The following is an 18,226-nucleotide window of genomic DNA, read 5'->3' as shown; positions in this document are numbered from 1 at the left end:
TCAAAATCCCACTAGGCTCTGTAACTTCTCTGCAGAAATGGACAAGCTGACCCTAAAATTCTTATGAAAATTAAGGAACCCAGAATGACCAAAACAATTTTAGAGAAGTAGAGAGCAAAGCTGCAGAACTCATACTCCAATTAAAAAATTTACTTAAAAGTGAAAGTTATCAAGACAATGTGGTACTGGAATAAGGACAGGCATATAGATCAATGGAATAGATCTAAGAGCCCAGAACAAACTCATATTATGTGCAACTGATTTTTCAGAAGATAGTTCCAAAGGGAAAGACCAGTCTCTTCAACAAAAAAATGACTACTCACATGTAAAACTATGCATTTGGGATCCTATCTCACACCACACATTAAAAAATTAACTCAAACAGATCTCATATTTCAGTAGTATAGTACTTTGGACTTAAAACCCACTGGATTACCTTAAATGCTGTCGTTTTAAATTATTCAAACCCTCTTCCTCAAATCAACAATTATCCACACAATCCAGTTCCAGTATTAAATACTCTTCTTACCCTGCACAAGCTTGTAAACAGGCCAACATTGTTGCCAGGGTTTCTGGAGGAAGTTGAGCACTTTTGGGCTGATCTTTCTCTGGGGCGAGTCCGCCCAAAATAGAAGGACACCGTCTCTTTAAAAAAGTCATACAAGCCTGGATAAAAGGCTCCTGAAAAAGGGAAAGTCTTTCAGTGTATTTGAAACTCATCATTAATTGATTTCAGACTAAGCACTACAACTCAACTCCAAAATATAGTAAAACATTTTCATTGCCATTTTCTTCAGTTATCCTGACCATCAAAACTTAAAAGCAGTAATAAATGGACAAATCCCACTTACTCCATGCTCTCGAATTTTATCTGTGAGCCACTTGTCAAGTTTGAGGTATTCACGACGTGAAGCAAGTGCAGCAAGGTCAATAACAAAGGCAAATGGAGTACCATTTAGCAGCATTGACAAAGCCTAAAGAAAAAGAATATTAGAAACTGCGAGTCAAGCAATTGAGTGACTTCCAGTTTTTATTTTCACAAACAAGTGTAAATAAAACATTGCTAATATTTTCTTAATCATAATTTTTTAGACAGTTTGGTGTATGTATATCAATGGTAATACTTGTACCTAACTATACAATCACATTTCAAAGACAAACACATGACTTTACCTTCACAATAAACTTTACCCTGTGTTTTTTCAAATAAACCTAAAGCAAAGCAAAACACAAAGCATGAAAAATTATCTTTATCCATTAAAAAAAAAATCTAAACTCAGCCTTCCTCTAACCTAAGTACAACTACAACACCAGTACTGTCAAATAAAATAAAAAACATTAAGAATCAGACTATTTGTCAAAAGAATCCATTAATGCTAATGAAATCTGTAAAAGAGTCGACAGCCAACCAGTGTCTCCAAAAATTGTATCTCACAGATTACATCTAAGAAGATGGCAATATCATTTGCTTTAGAACAGCTCTTTAAATATCATAGAAGGCCAAACAAAACTCAGTGAAATGTAAATGAAAACATTTTTACACTTCTAAAGAACCATTCTTCTTCCAACCTCTTTCTACCTTTAAGGAAAAACTCTAAATCTCATCCATTCTAGCCTAGAGTTACATGTGACTTATTCCTAAAACACTTGGAACTTTTATCATCAATCAATAGTTACTCTCTCCCTCCAAGCTCACCTTCAAGTCCTGGGCCACATCAAGTATTCGAGACAATTTGGCCTGGTCATACTGCTCCCCTCGCATGTACCATTCTGCCATTGCATGCATGATGAGTTGGCGGATTGAGGGAGACTGTCCCTAAGAAAAGAAAAAAGGGAGTTAAATAGCAATACTACTACTAACCATTTTGATACACTGTTGCAACTGCTATTACAAACACTGATTTCACCTGTACTCATGTAAAATTGAGCTGTATCAGTGCAGATGATAAAGCATGGATTACAATGACTTGTGTGTTGGGGCGGGAGGGGTGTTATTTCCACATCTTCCAAAAGGTGCCTACCCCTAAACCCTTAAGTCATATACTCACTGCAACAAATCTGTCCTATAAAACATTTTCAAAGACAAAATATGATGTGAATGTGAGGGTGCATCAAGTTTATATGATCCCTTAAATTCAATTATATATTACTGGCCTATAAAAACAAAACAGTTTCAGATAATCATCTTATATGTTGCACAGGGCCATATTTTTTCAGTGTTTCTGGGACTAGAGTTTGTACATTCTGAATTTAGCTATTTTCACAAACAATAATGCTCATTTTCTATAATTATTAAAACAAACTGTTTTAAGCAGAAAACAGCCTGTCTTTGCAGCTGAATGGTATATTTAGCCAATGCCTCTCAGAAGAGCAACAGCAATCACTACTATTATCTAAACCACTTTCCAGTAACTGTCTCAGAGTGACACAGAGTCCAAGTGAGACAAGTATTTCATCAGGAGTGGTGATGCATGTCCCTTCACTGTGCCCTCTCTCACAGATATGCTGAGAAAGCTCTAAGAATGCCTACGCTGCAAACTTCTGGTTCAATGTTTGATAAACACTTTATAAACTTTTATCTATCATGTGATTTCAGTCTCCAGCAACGCAGTTGGCCTGAGGAAAGGAACGGAACCACAGCTAATGTTTTTCAAGTTTTATCTGGTTTATAACAAACAATAGCAGGAATATCTTAAAGAGGGGCACTTGGTATAAAGGGGAAAACAACTGCTTTTTCTTAAAGCTTCTACATATATCTGCATTTAAAATGCAGGCTACTGGGGAGGAGGGGAAGATCAATGGACAAGAGAGTATTTATTTGTCAAATACATCCTACAAAATTGTGTTTGGGGGGGTGGGGGTGCCTCAAGGGCTTGAAAACTCAGCAGGAACCAAAATAAAATTTCAATGTTGGATTTAAATTTAAAGTAAAATTACGTCAATTCAATTGATCTGTGATCTTCTCTCATTTGCTGCTAAGAAGTAAAACGAGAAGCTTCTGTTTCTATGAAGCTTTGCACTGGTATCCTAGCGATACAGTTTTCATAATACTGAACTTTTTTTTAATTGTCTTGCCTCCTTGCTCTTTCACGTTTTATACTTAATACCTACATGATGCTAAAAGATAAATTTTTTGGAAGTGTGACTTTCTCAGAGTGTCAGGATTCCAAGGTTGACAATTTCTCTAGTTGAACAACATCAAAAGAATGTCTATTATGCAGAAATAGAATCACAAATGTAGGAGACTAACATAGTTACGGGGGGTGGGGATTGGGAACGACACATACACACTACTATGCACAAAACAGAGAACTAGTAAGAAGCTAATGTACAGCACAGGAAGCTCTCTCAATACTCTGTAACAGCATGTATGGGAACAGAATCTAAGAGTGAATAAATGTGTACGTGTAACACTCACTTTGCTGTACACCCAAAACACAAATCAACAAAAAATTTTTAATGTTGATTAAGACAAAGGAATGGTCGTATCTTACCTGTCCATGCCATGCATAGTGCAAAATTATAGCTGAGTTAGGGTGGTTTCCAAGGAAAATTGGCATCAGAGTGGAGATGAGTTCGTGGCGCAAGGTGTGCCAGGAGGTGTTGATTTGTAGTAAGGCCAATACCAGCATATCTGGACAGTGTTTGATAGGGAAGCTGAAGAGCTGTTTGACTTGCTCATATTGCCCTACCTCTGCGAGCCTTAGCAGAGACTCAATCAAATCCAAGCTCTTCCTAACAAGAATGGAAATAAGATAATCTGTCAGTGAAAATCTAAGGACACAAAATCCATTTTCCAAATAAATGATACCAGCTATCAAGACAAAACCAAGTTGCTGTCATCTTTTAGTATTTGAAAAATATTTAAATTGGTGCTGATTCATCTCAAATATATAATGCTGGCATGCTTTCAAACTAACTTTAAAAGCCATCCAAATTAACAAAATAAGTGAAGGAGAGTAGATGTGCCTGACTATTTGCATAACCATGGACCTCCTCACCATGAAAAACTTGCGATTAGAGTGAAAAATAAAAATATTAGAGTTTAAAAAGTCAAAAATTCAATAAAACATAAACACAAGAAACATTCTACATAAAAATACAGCCTGACTCACACAACACTGCAAATCAACTATATTTCAATTTAAAAAGAAAGCCCAGTCAGAACACTTAGTTTGGTAACAACAGTTTTAACTTACGTGCCCCCTGATGTCATACAAGTTCAAAAGTAAACAATACCTCCTATGAATTATTCTTGCCCTAAGAAGCTAAATGTGGTTGGCTTCAGTCAAGCCTCAAATCTTACTAATCCTAGTCCATAAAAAACTATGGGACAGAGATCAAATTAAACACCATGAGGAAATAGATACCCTATACCACAGGGAAGACTATAGGATGCTATTTTTCCATTAAATCAACGGTCAAGAATTATATTTTAAAAAAAAAGGAAGAAGACTTATAGAATGAAAAAAACTATGTACGCAGACCCTGTTTGGACTCGCAATCATACAAACTGTTACAAACCACTTTTAAGACAATTAGGGAAACCTGAATATACAGCTGTATTAAGGAGTTACTGAGGGTATGACATTTCAGTTTTATAAACTGGAAAAAGGTCTTTATCTGTTAAAATGAAGGAACACTGCCGTACACATTAGTCTTAACAGGAGGGAAAAAAAAATCAACCAACCCAGCAGATCCGACGTTGGCTACCACCTGGAACATCTGGGGAAAGGATACACTGTAGAACAAACCACTGCTTGGGTCAATCTTTCAGAACAGGGATCAGCAAACAACATTCACAGGCCCAATCTCACAATGCCTAATTTTTGTAAATACTGTTTTGCTGGAATAGAGTCACACCCACACCAATACTGTGCTACAATTTGAGAGTTAAGTAGTTGCACAGAGACCATCTGGCCTGCAAAGCCAGATGTTAAACCCTTTACAGGGAAAATCTACCATCCTTTGTTTTATAAGATGGTGTCAATAGGGCTCTGTGTGTGCGTGCATGCTAAGTCGCTTCAGCTATCTCTCTGTGTGACCCTATGGACTGTAGCCTGCCAGGGTCCTCTGTCCATGGGGATTCTCCAGGCAAGAATACTAGAGTGGACTGCCATTTCCTACTCCAGGGGATATTCCCAACCCAGGGATTGAACCCGCATCTCTTAAGTCTCCTGCATTCTCAGGAGGGTTCTTTACTACTGGTGCCACCTGGGAAGCCCAACAGGGCTTTATACTGTCCTAAAACCAACAGCCACAACACATCCTCCCCCCCTCCCCTCAAACTATCTGTTCATGTTGGAAAAGTGTCCCAATAGAGTATGGTTTGAAAAAATGGAAGAAACATTATAAAGCAGATGTCTTTGAGAACCAAAACAGCCCATGCCCACTCCCTATAGCCATGAGAGTATTGTAACAGTAATGCACATCCATCCCTCAGAGAGGAATGACTTAAGTTTCAGGAGAAACCAACTCAGCCAGTCAGATTCTCCCTCAGAAATTTGGAACTGAAATTCAGAGAAAATAAATAACTGACTTAAGTTTGAGATTTCATGAGTTGGCCATTTTGAGCCACTTACAAAACCAAGCAAGCAAAATCTACAGAGAAAAGAAAGGGATTTAACCCTAACAGAGAAGTGCAAATCTCCTTCTAACATGTTGATAGTTTGAGAAAATATACAATGTCAGATATTACAAGAAGAAAGATGTATCTAGTGATAGAGGACTAAATAGATTTTCACCCCACAACACCCTAGTATATAAAATTTACGGTAAGCAGGCTTGCTAAAAATACTATTTTGTTTAAACCTTTAACTATGTAGTTGGCTAACTATTAATCTTATATTTCAAAAAAGTAGAAGTGACTCTTCAAAAAAAACTAGATGAAGAGTGTTTACCATGTGGCAATTTCTCGATTGTCATCCTCTGGTGGTGCTTTCAGAATATCAGTGGCAACAGTATGACAGGGATAGTCGGCAAAACAGAAGATCTCTGGATTTATAAGGGAATGCTGAATGAAGGAGAGCTGGAAAAAGAGAAAAAAGTCCTTACTACCATAAATGACTGTAGATGTTAAAAAAACTGAAACATTTTAACAAGGCTAATTTCAATCTTAAGGTTATCAGAAATTTCCCTTTAAAATCTTAATTATTTGATCTTTCAAAACCACAGATAATTCAGACAAAATAAGGTGCATGATGACCCTGGAGATAAACATTCTTAAAATACTGGGAAAACAGATTGATTGCTACATTTCAGCTGAGTCTGCTATTAAACTATAATAATATTCCTTCAAAATTTACAGAGTCTGCTTTTCTAAGCAATGCAAAACAAATTCTACTTTAAAACAGTATTTTAATCAAAGGATAGATGTCACTATGTTAGTCGTTATTTTGTGTCTCTTCTATAGCTAAACACTATTCACTTACCTGGCCTTCTGCATGTTTCCAAGGTCGGTATATGAGATCTACAGGGAACACTTCCATACCCAGACCCCTTTGAATGCCATAGACTACATTATGAAGTCCTTTACTGTCACGAATTTGAAACCCAGGATGGTCCAGTTCATAAGTTACTTCCTTGAAATTCAAACTCGGGTTCTAAAAAAGAAAAGCACTTCCAAGTTTAATGAACAAAAGTGTACATATTTTGATTGCTTTATCCAAAGAGTCACATTAAATCTTTAGCTCAATCAAAATGGTCTAATTATAGACACAAAATCATCTAAATCTTTCTGGCATTACCAAAGTCTTAGAAGAAGTATATTCTTTTTAAAAATTTTTTTGTTTTTATTTTGGCTGTGCTGGGTCTTCATTGCACCACATGGGCTTAGCTGGCCCACGGCATATGGGATCTTAGTTTAGTGACCAGGGATCTAATCTGTATTTCCAGCACTGCAAGACAGATTCTTAACCAGTGGACCACCAGGGAGTCTCAGAAAAGCAAATTCTTAATATTCAAAATAAACCAGCTCTACTAGTAAGTAACTCCACTCTTTCAGCAAACAACTCCAACCTTTCAGGTCATGACATACTTCAGAATATATATGAGGACATAATGGGGAAATCTCTCTTTCTCTACTACAGTGCAATGAACACACCCATCCCAATAATGCCTCTCTTCTTTACAGTAAGATTTCATTACTTTGGAACAAAGTGGCAAAGATAAATCAATTATCCCAAATGGCAATCTTAACAATCTCCCCTAAAAGCATCTCAATGTATGCATCAGGAAAAGTGATCTAAATTCTTTATGTCAAAATGACTAAAAAATTATATTAAAAAATGTTTTATGAAAAGGTATTCATAAAAGCAGTATGAGATTCCTTAAAGAAACACAAAGCACAGGAAACAAGTTTATAGAAGATCATTTACCAAACACTCTGCACCAAGCAATAAGAATATTTTGTGCTTGGGACCTCTCTGGTATCCCAAGTTGGTGTCCCAGTGGGTTAAGACTCTGAGCTCCCAATGCCAGGGGCACAAGTTGGATCCCTGGGTGGGGAACTGAGATCCTACATGCCACATCATGTGGCCAAAATGGAAAAAAAAAAAAAAAGAATATTTTGTGCTTAAAAGGGAAAAAAAAAGGATATGCATACTTCAAAATTAAATCTCCAACCAAAGCATCATGCCCAATTTAGTTTTGCTTTAAAGTGACTTCTCTGAGGACTTGAACACTTGCTTTGTATAAAGTACAAAGAGTAAACCTCAGTTGGGGTATTCACTCTAAGGCAACAAACAATAGCATTCAGAGGTGAGATTTTTTCCTACAATTTGTTTCAAGGACTGAATATGACAGAACAGAATCATAAATATACTATTAAATAGCATTCCTAGAAAGAGGTTAAGTTTGGGAAGTCCACAGGTGTGCCCCTATGGTTTCCTCCTTCCATCTTGGGTAGTAAAAACAAACAAATTATTAACCCAATGTGTGTCTGAAATTGTCTTCTGCTGTCTACAAAAAAATGTACAGAAACTCAAATACATAAGAAAAAGAGGGAGGTATTACTAACTCAACTATTCAAATCCACACTGAGGGTGTTTAATTTATAGCCTTTGCACTCTGACATCAAATCAACATAGGTTCAGATAACATGGAACACTGTCCTTGTCTACAATTACAAAAAAAAAGTATTATCAATAAGGCAATAAACTATCAAGATGAAACAGAGGGAAAAGCATGCTTTCCTTTTACAGACAACCACAGGTTAAGAACAAATTAATAACTGGTTACCCATAAGTGATAAAACTGTGATTTTATTTTACTTTTTTTTCATTTCACTTTCCAAGTTTTCTGCCATGATCATGTTATTTTTTTAATAGGTTTGAATATCATAAATCCATCTACTATTAAGAAAAATAAAAGGAAAACCCTCTGATGTTAGTAGTAAGGTCATACAGAGAATGGTATTCAGTTATTCAGTTCTGCCTCTAAGTTACATATGTGGAAAACTAAAACTGAAATATAGGATAGACAAATGACCTGACACCTTGCCAAGAATGTTATGTGTGTGTATGTAGTCTTTAGCCTTATATGTAGTTCCTTGACATTTTATGAACAAGACTGGAATAATACATCTTGATCTTGACTCCACATTCCCTTTTAATAACTAGAAGTTTTACCCTTTTATTTAACATTTCAACATTGCAGGAGAGGTACTTTTTATTTGGAGCCAATTATTTAGTTTACGGATATTCTAGAAGTGGAACTAGTAAGAGAAATATGGATTTTTATTATTCCTATCCACCATAAACAAAGTTGGCAGGGTTTTTGTTACACCTTCCGGAAAACATTCAGACTTTCTTTCTCCTCAATAATTCTTCATACAATCATTGTTGTAACAAATTCATCCTTCCCCCAAAACCACACACTATCCACCAGCAAATCATCTCATCAGTGTGATTCAGAACTGCATAGCAACAATTCATTATGAACAAAGCTAGAGTTTAACTATGTGCTGTTTCCAGTACATAGTTACTTGTTTCATTACATTTAAGCCAATGAAGTCAGAAATTACAAACAGTGCAGCCCTCATTCAGCTAGGCACTTTACTCATTAAAATTTTCATTCTCTGGGCTACATCTTACTAACATCATAAGTATACGACATTATATGTACTCACCAGTTCTTTAAGAACATCGATCAAGACCTCTACATTCCATGTGTGTGCCTGTGCTCCATCACTTTTATCTTTTCCATCACTCCAGATTCCACTGCCAGGAGCAGAGATACTCTGAAAGAGTAAAAAAGGAATTAAACAAAGCCAACTACTGCATGTGTTCAGCTCGGGTTGATAGAACAATCATACTGACTTGATAAACTAAAAAGGGCAGGACATTAATTCACTTTGTAAAATAGTTGATTGCCACACTTACCTGTAATGGAATTCCGTCCGTTAATCCTGAATGAGTTCGAGCCATCATTCCTAAAACCCTTGCAACCTGGGCAGCTGTGACCTCCCGAACACCAAACTGCATGATTATATTGCGACATTCTTCAATACTGAAACAAAAATTTAACTTCAGAAAAATAGCACTCTCAACACCAAGGCTAAGAAAAACTCATATGAGTTTTTGAGTGAAATCACTAGTTTTACTAACATAGAGTAAGTAATACACTTCATTTCTTCTTACTTTCACATAGCAAGTAATGTAAAAACTGCCCAATTAAGAAAAAAGTTTAAAATACTAATGAAAGAAGGAAATATGAATTAAAAGTAGTATCTTTCAAAAAGAAACAAAATTATCCTCCTCAATCTTTGGTATAATCAAGTTATTCTTTAAAATATTGATATTCAATCAAGGGTTATTCTGATATGCACAAAGCCTTGAAAATGTACTTTTTTTCACTTTGCATCAACAGCAGTTTTATGCCTGCCAGGCACATACATACACATAAGAAATACACTTTCAAACTTAAGTGGAAATGTCATGAGTTTTAAAAATATTAAATGTTACACTTAAAGTCAAACTAAAGCACATAAATGCCCTTAATAATATATTCTCAGAAGAAACATTAATAATCCACTGTTTAACAGTCTTGAGTGCTAACATGAGGGTAAGCAATTTCCTGATGCCCCTGGCAGGTGGGGAAAATACGTGAGAGGCAGGGTATGAAAGGCCAGAAAAGGAAGACTGTAAAAATCAAGGTACAGTAAGGAAACTGAGGGTAGGAGCAGGCAGGAGCAAATCAGGCATGCTGGATGGGACACAATCCCATAAACACTTGCTGCAATGCCCTTTCTCTCACAAAAGCTAAAAATGCCTAACATGCCAACTAAGCTAGGAACCCCTGATCCGTAAATGTGAGAAATTAGGGGGGATGGAGAAGTAGAAATTTAGCCACCAAAACGCTAATAGGTGGCAGCAAAACTAATATGTGAAAGACTGAATTTAGAAGCAAAATTCTTGAGAGGCAAAGATAACACATCAAGGAAATCATCAGGAACTTGCTTTAAAAAATGACACTGGACTTGTCATTAAGAGTAAACAAAGGTTTAAAATGCCTTACTACCAACCTTGCACAAAAGCCATAGCCTACTTCTTGCATAAAATCAGCCAAAGAGCTCTCCATCATGGTTTTAGCTACCCCTCCGGAATCAGGCAGGATTCTGTCCATTAGAATGTCCCGTTTTTCAGGGTATAAAAGTGGTGCAAGCACCACGGGACAGCGTTCCTGGGGAAAATCTGAAAAAGGAAGAAGAGAATTATAACTGCTATATTGATTAAAAACGAACTGTCCTCTTTCACTCTTTAAAAGTCCCTTAAATCCGAGTCTTTTACAAGTTCATACTCAAAGTTTATTCAGTTTTTTCCAACCCGGCTAGCCCAATCCAAACTGTGGCTTCAACACCAATGCTAAAATTTGAATGTTCCTTTGTCATATATAATGGTCATGAGTATATTTTCAGTTCTTTTAGATCCCATTATCTATTGATCAAGTCACACCCCATCAGTCCAGTTCAGTTGCTCAGTCATGTCCAACTCTTTGCTACCCCATGAATCACAGCATGCCAGGCCTCCCTGTCCATCACCAACTCCCAGAGTCCACCCAAACCCATGTCCATTGAGTTGGTGATGCCATCCAACCATCTCATCCTCTGTCGTCCCCTTCTCCTCCTGCCCTCAATCTTCCCCAGCATCACAGTCTTTTCAAATGAGTCAGCTTTTCCCATCAGGTGGCCAAAGTATTGGAGTTTCAGCTTCAGCATCAGTCCTTCCAATGAACACCCAGGACTGATCTCCTTTAGGAAGGACTGGGTGGATCTCCTTGCAGTCCAAGGGACTCTCAAGAGTCTTCTCCAACACCACAGTTCAAAAACATCAATTCTTCAGTGCTCAGCTTTCTTTATAGTCCAACTCTCACATCCATACATGACCACTGGAAAAATGACAGCCTTGACTAGACAGACCTTTGTTGACAAAGTAATGTCTTTGCTTTTCAATATGCTGTTTAGGTTAGTCATAACTTTCCTTCCAAGGAGTAAACATCTTTTAATGTCATGGCTGCAATTACCACCTGCAGTGATTTTGGAGCCCAGAAAAATAAAGTCAGCCACTGTTTCCCCATCTATTTGCCATGAAGTGATGGGACCGGATGCCATGATCTTAGTTTTCTGAATGTTGAGCTTTAAGCCAAGTTTTTCACTCCCCTCTTTCACTCTCATCAAGAGGCTCTTTAGTTCTTTTTCTCTTTCCGCCATAAGGGTGGTGTCATCTGTATATCTGAGGTTATTGATATTTCTCCCGGCAATCTTAATTCCAGCCTGTGCTTCCTCCAGCTCATGATGTATTCTGCATATAAGTTAAATAAGCAGGGTGCCAATATACAGCCTTGACGTACTCCTTTTCCTATCTGGAACCAGTCTCTTGTTCCTATATATCACTATATAGTTCACACCCTATATATCACTCTAAAATGTCACACAGAGCTAACTATCAATTCCCATGCAAGGAAGGCATCAGAAACAATTGGTACATCCATGTCTCTTCATTTCACTGACAAGTGGAAAACTTTCTATTACTGAGAAAGTTAATGCCGTTTAAAACTAAATTATAGTTTCTATGTATAGGTGCACTGGGAAGACCCAGAGGGATCGGGTGGAGAGGGAGGTGGGAGGGGGGACCGGGATGGGGAATACATGTAAATCCATGGCTAATTCATTTCAATGTATGACAAAAACTACTGTAATGATGTAAAGTAATTAGCCTCCAACTAATAAAAATAAATGGAAAAAAAAAAAACCTAAATTATATAAATGTTAAGAAAACAATAACAACAGTGAAAATGGATAGTGGCTAGTCCACTATAAGATTTGTTTTAAAGATTATCTCTAAAAGAAGGATCACAGGAAGGAAGATGGCAACAACAGAACTAGGAGTTATCTTAGCACAACAATGCCAAGAGACAAAGAGTTAAAGCAGGTATATCAAAAGTGATCAATTTTTTCAACCAAAAAGAACATGCCACAATACATAGTCTGTCTCCCATAAAAGGGAAAAAATCTGATCACATGGAAATACACCAAGTCCAAACTGAGATGGCACTTAGATAACAAGATTGACAGTGGAGTGCTCTTTACTTTATACTGTTTCTATAACGAGGCTTTGATCGCTTTTGTATTTTAAATTATAAAATACTCTCTTCCTTCTGAAAGATTATCAACTTAACAGAAAGGTAAATCACTGTCTTCATTTGTATTCTAAAATCCTTTTGCCATGTGTGTTCATCCAAAGAAACCATCTTTTGTATCATCTTTTATAGGCTACAGACAGTCTTTTTACCTCTGCGCAGCGTCTTAAGAAAAGCGTCTATCTGTTCCTGTCCAACTCCAAAGGCTCCCTTCTGCCCAAAGAGGAGATGGGACAGGAGGAGGTGTAGGACCTCTATTGCTATATCTTGGAAGCCACCTTCCTGATTTCCACTGACGTCTGCGTCAATGTAAGAACGCAGAAGATCTGGAAGCTTCTGTTTGATAAACTGGGCAGCTAGAAGGTAAGTAAACAAACAAACAAACAAAATAAGCTATTTTTGCACCATAACAGGTCAGAAGTCACATATCATCAAAATGTAGATAGATGACCATCATTCTCATTTACCAACTCACCCTTCACCCTCTATGTTTTCACAGCTCTAGCTGGCAGACATAAAGTAAAAGACCAAATTGCCAAGGGCTTGGTGAAGGGGTAGAGAATTTTTGGACAGGGACAGAGCTTCAGTTTTTCAGAACAAAGAAGTTCCAGACATCCATTACATAACAATGTGAACACAGTTAACCCTACTGAATTATACATGTGAAAATGGTTATGAAGGCAAATTTTACTGTGTTTTTACTATATACACACACATAAAGGAGACCAAACAAAAATAATCTCACTTTCTAAACTATGGAAGTTCAAGATTCAGAAATCCACAGATTTTAAAGACTCTAACCTCACTACAGGATCGAGCTTACCAAAAAAAAAAAAAGAAAAAAAAAAAAACTTACCAAAACCTCTGAGATCAGTGCTGGAAGAATTCAAGAGGGCAAGGCCAAAAATTACCTGAAATAAGAAGGGTCAGATTGACCAAAAAGTACAAATAGTTGTTTTATTTCTAATTCTGCCTATCTCTTTTCTTAAATCACTTACCTCTTGTACTTTGCTTAACTTGAGAACTTTACTCAGCTGGGCAAATAAGTGGGGTGCAGGCTTTAAACTCTGAAACAAACCAAACTTTATTTTAAAATAGGAACATACAATTTTCAGAAAGCCTATAAAAGCGTCTGTTCACCCAATTATGGTGCTGCATAGGAGTGATAAATCTGTAGTGAGGCTAGGAACAGTTGTGGAACTGTGTTCTGACAAGATTAAGCCTTCATATGACCTGGTTTTATTAAGATTCTAATTATTATCAAACTACCTTGACTTTGTTAGAAAGCTATAAAAACCACCAAAGTAAGTATTTGAAGTTTTTTAATTAAAATATAAGATCAAGGATTAAGGCTTTTTTACAACATCTAATAAGACATCACATCTTAGGACTACTAAAAAGAAAAGGAATACCAACCTTCTGATAGTGCAGTGGATTATCAATGGCATAGGACAGCGTCGAGATAAAATTTGGCTTCGTAATCAGTGACGCACACTCCTGAATCAGAAACTGAGTCTTTAAAAATAAAAAGTAAAAAAAATAAATAAACAAAATAAAATAAAAATAAAAAGTAAAATTTCATTAGCACTCAGTCATCTTCTTGCATCAAACAGAAGCAGCGTTGCTCAGAACATTAAAGGGTAACCTGATACTGTACACTGTTCCTACATTATCAAAATCAGCTCTTTAAAAATCCCACTGAAACTACCAAAGTCTATCAACAAGAAGTTTTAACCAAAACCTCTGCAGGAGAGTGTCCACTGACAAGGTAACCATAATATCATGTAATATCATGACAAACTGCTCCCAGATTGAGAATCAATCTATAGAACTCAATCTAGAACAAGAGATCTTCTTTCTGCCTGAATTACTTGTCAAGCAGGACTGCTCTACAGTCCCGCTTCCTTCAGGCAGGTCTCATTCCCCGTTCTCTAAGCATAAATTGTGTAGCTATAATGGTCTGCAGCCAGGCAAGAGAAGGACAAGAAAAGGAGAAGTCCCTCTATCTTGAAGCCATTCAGCTAAGATTATTTCTGGATCCTATTTGTATGTGTTGTGTGATTTGCGATGCAACTATGCCCAAAATGCAACTCAGGGAACAATCGGATCTAACTGAATATATACTGTGTAAGCCCCAAATACCTGATGAAAATCTTTGCCACTGCTTTTACCATCGCCACTGAAATCCACATGCGAAAATAGGCAGCGTAATAAATGCCTGTCTGCCTCAGGACCGTGCCGATTCACAATCTAAAAAGACCAAAAATACGAGTTTGTAGTCAAAACTGAGTGATTTTTTTTTTTTTTTAAACTTACCTCTAGGACAACATCCCAAATTACATAACTGTTCATTCTGGAATAAGAGTTTTAGGAGTTGAGATGGAGGTACCAATATTTTATGATTAAATATTTTTTAAGTGCTTCCTACAGGCACTAGCAGGAAGGAGAGAAAAAGAAAAACTATCAGTAATTAGCCCCACCTAATTGTGTGCTCTGAATCCCCTCTACACCAAAAACATCAAACAGCACGAATGACACATTGAAGCTGTAAGGCAACAATTTTTTAATCAACTGCACTCGTGGGAGCCTCACTTTTTCTGTCCATTGTTGTTTTTACCCTAAAGAGTAAAACCTGAAATCTAACACAACTACAACTTTTATAATAAAAGCCCTCAGGGAAAAGCCCTAAAGGAACTGATCTGATTATTAGTACTGGCCCTGAGCTTCTGGCTGTTGCTCAAATTTATCAATGCTATTCCCTCTAACAAAAAACTCCAGATATCTACAAATGGTTTGTCTTCTCACTTCTTTAGGTTTCTGTTCTAAAGTCACTTCATCAGTGAGAGGTTTCCTAACTACCCTCCCTAAAATAGCAATATGACCTGCCGTCATCACCCCTGACCTGGCTTTACTTCTCTCCATGGTACTTACCATCACCAGGTAATTTTCTATTTTCTATGTCTCACTAGACTATAATTGAGTACTGGGAATTTATATAGCTGTATTAATGTCATATCTAGTCAAGAAAAGGCTTAGCACAATGTATATGTAGAGTAATCATCTGTCTATTAAAGAGCACATTAACAGACTCCACGAGCCAAAAGATTCGTTCCGGGTTTTTAGTGTATTATCTATATGAATGCTTTGGATTACACTTTATTTTAAAAAGCGCACCTATTCAAAACAGTTTAACATATTGAAAAGAACATGAAAAATTTTTGCGGGAAACATGAAAGATTACTTTTAACGAAAAGACATTAATTTAAGGATAAAATTGTCAAACTCTTAAGTAAAAGATGGTGAAACTAAGACTACTTCTTTCCTATTCTAGCCTGTCATATTAAAAAACAAAAACCTTCAGCGACTTCCTTGGTCATCCAGTGGTTTAAGCATCCGCCTACCAATGCAGGGGACATAAGCTCAATGCCTGGTCCAAGAAGATGCCACATGCCACGGAGCCACTGACAGCATGTGCCACAACCACTGAAGCCTGCGCACCTACAGCTTGGGCTCCACAGCAGAAGCCGCCACAACGGGAGCCGGCACACTGCAACCAGACATTCCACGCAGCAACAAAGGCTCAGGGAAGGAAGCGGAAAATTGTTTTTTTTTTTTTAATTTAAAATAGGGTCAAAGGACTTGGAAGCCAATAAGAATATGCTTTCACTGGCCAAAGAGGATAATGTATGAATATCAATAATACTTTCAATGGATTCAAACACATCAAATGTTAAAAAATACACAGATTTCTAATTTTAAAAAATCATTCATTGGTCTTATTTGGAGGCTAGGAAATAAGTCATTTTGAAAACTGGCAAACAGAATCAAGCCCTTCCTCTATATAAATCATACTTCAGGCAACCAGACAATTAAAGGTGGTAAGGGGAAGTTTCCATCCACAGAACTATTTCAACTAATAAAAAATGCTAACAACTAGAATGTTACCACTTTGCAATCCTCAACAGTCAATGAATCCAGTCAATAAACAAAGCCTAACAAAAATCACAAAAATAGAGACGACTAGACATTATGACCCTCCTAATTAAATAAAGTATACACTGCCACCCATAAAATTGTCCTAAGGGAGGGAAAAACCGTAATCTGATTAAGCTCCCAAATTTAATTATCAATTTACAAGAAAGTAAAGAACATGCAAAATACTACCCTGGGAATGTAATCAGCATATTCAGACAGTGGGTAACTATGGGACAATCTGATTTCTTTAACAGAATAACTGCAAGGGGAAAAAAAAAAGGGAAAGATAAACCATAGACTTTAAAAGAGACTTAATAAAAATGTACCAAACTATGGGGGAGTGGTCCTGACTCAAGTCAACAGTTTTTGCATTTTTTTAAATGAGGCAAGCGGAAAAAATGTTAATGTTAACTGGATATTTGATGCTTAAGAACTATTCTGCTAGGGGGAAGGGTTTGGAGGAGGATTGGGAATTTGAGAGTAGCAGGTGCAAACTATTGTACAGAATGGATAAACACATCCTACTGGATAAACATCCTATTCTTAACAGAGAATTATATTCAGTATCCTGTAATAAAACAACAATGGAAAAGAATACAAAAAAATATACATACACATAACTGAATCACTTTGCTGTACACCAGAAACGAACCAACACTGTAAATCTACTCTAATAACATTTTTAAAAAGAAAAGGACTTACTGAGCTTTTTTTTTTTTAACTGAGCTTTTTAAAAAAGATGTGATAATGGTATTGAGGTTAGGTTTATGGTGAGACATGAATGAAATTATGCCTGGGATCTGCTTTAAAACAACTGAAGAGAATGGGTTAGATGAAACAAGACTGGTTACAAAACCAGTCTGGTTTCAAATGAAACCAGATGAGATTCATGGGGGTTCTATTATATCTACTCATGTGTGATTGAGATCATCTTTAATAAAACCTTATTAAACTTTAATATTATTATTATACTTTATAAATGAAATAATTGAAATTTTACTAAAACTTTAAAAATTATATTGAGACTATCATTTAAAGAACAGTATAAAATGTTTTTATAATAAAAATACTTTTAATGCAAACCAAAAATTACTCGAGTATTAAAAAGCTGAGTAGGAAAACCAGGCTTGATTTTATTTTTCTATATTTTACTTACATAGTACCTTTTAAAATATTTACTAATTTGTTTGTTTATTTGGCAGCACCGGGTTTTAGCAGCAGCATGAGGGATCTTTGCTCTTTAGTTGTGGCATGTTGGAGCTAGTTCCCTGACCAGGAATCGAACCAGGGTCCCCTGCGTTGGGAGTGTGGAGTCTTAGCCAATGGACCACCAGGAAAGTCCTCATGTTTTCTTTAATAATGACAACAAATATTTTCAAAGAAAATAACTATAGGAGTTACTCTCTAACAAACATCATAAAATCCTGACTAAGGGGGCAAATTAAATTCTCAAGTTGCTTTTTCACCTATAGCACAGTAATGCTAGCTAGCTCATTCACGTTTAGATGTTTTCATACATCTAAAGAAAATCTGATAAATATTCCTTCTTTCTCTTGTCAGCAGAAGAAAGAACAAAAGGAACACAATTCCAGTCAACCTATTTAAGCCACAACAA

The 18,226-nt window shown here is 36.5% G+C and overlaps 1 protein-coding gene across 13 annotated transcripts in view; it reads right to left on the bottom strand.

The window, feature by feature from the left end:
- The window catches only part of CNOT1 (CCR4-NOT transcription complex subunit 1), an 85,736-nt gene that overhangs the window by 36,034 nt on the left and 31,476 nt on the right, over positions 1 to 18,226 (bottom strand). For all 13 annotated transcript variants that reach the window (XM_020890702.2, XM_070451215.1, XM_070451214.1 and 10 more), the window contains exons 3-16: positions 14,779 to 14,886; positions 14,053 to 14,151; positions 13,635 to 13,703; positions 13,493 to 13,547; positions 12,789 to 12,992; positions 10,523 to 10,691; positions 9,381 to 9,507; positions 9,128 to 9,238; positions 6,432 to 6,602; positions 5,901 to 6,028; positions 3,495 to 3,735; positions 1,697 to 1,816; positions 852 to 974; positions 530 to 681 (exon numbers count right to left, since the gene is read on the bottom strand). In XM_020890702.2, coding sequence (XP_020746361.1) covers positions 530 to 681; positions 852 to 974; positions 1,697 to 1,816; positions 3,495 to 3,735; positions 5,901 to 6,028; positions 6,432 to 6,602; positions 9,128 to 9,238; positions 9,381 to 9,507; positions 10,523 to 10,691; positions 12,789 to 12,992; positions 13,493 to 13,547; positions 13,635 to 13,703; positions 14,053 to 14,151; positions 14,779 to 14,886 — 1,877 coding nt within the window. The remainder of the gene's footprint in view (positions 1 to 529; positions 682 to 851; positions 975 to 1,696; positions 1,817 to 3,494; positions 3,736 to 5,900; positions 6,029 to 6,431; positions 6,603 to 9,127; positions 9,239 to 9,380; positions 9,508 to 10,522; positions 10,692 to 12,788; positions 12,993 to 13,492; positions 13,548 to 13,634; positions 13,704 to 14,052; positions 14,152 to 14,778; positions 14,887 to 18,226) is intronic.

Source organism: Odocoileus virginianus, chromosome 20 (assembly GCF_023699985.2).
Source record: "Odocoileus virginianus isolate 20LAN1187 ecotype Illinois chromosome 20, Ovbor_1.2, whole genome shotgun sequence".
Lineage (NCBI taxonomy): Eukaryota > Metazoa > Chordata > Mammalia > Artiodactyla > Cervidae > Odocoileus > Odocoileus virginianus.
This window is presented reverse-complemented; position numbering and strand designations above follow the sequence as displayed.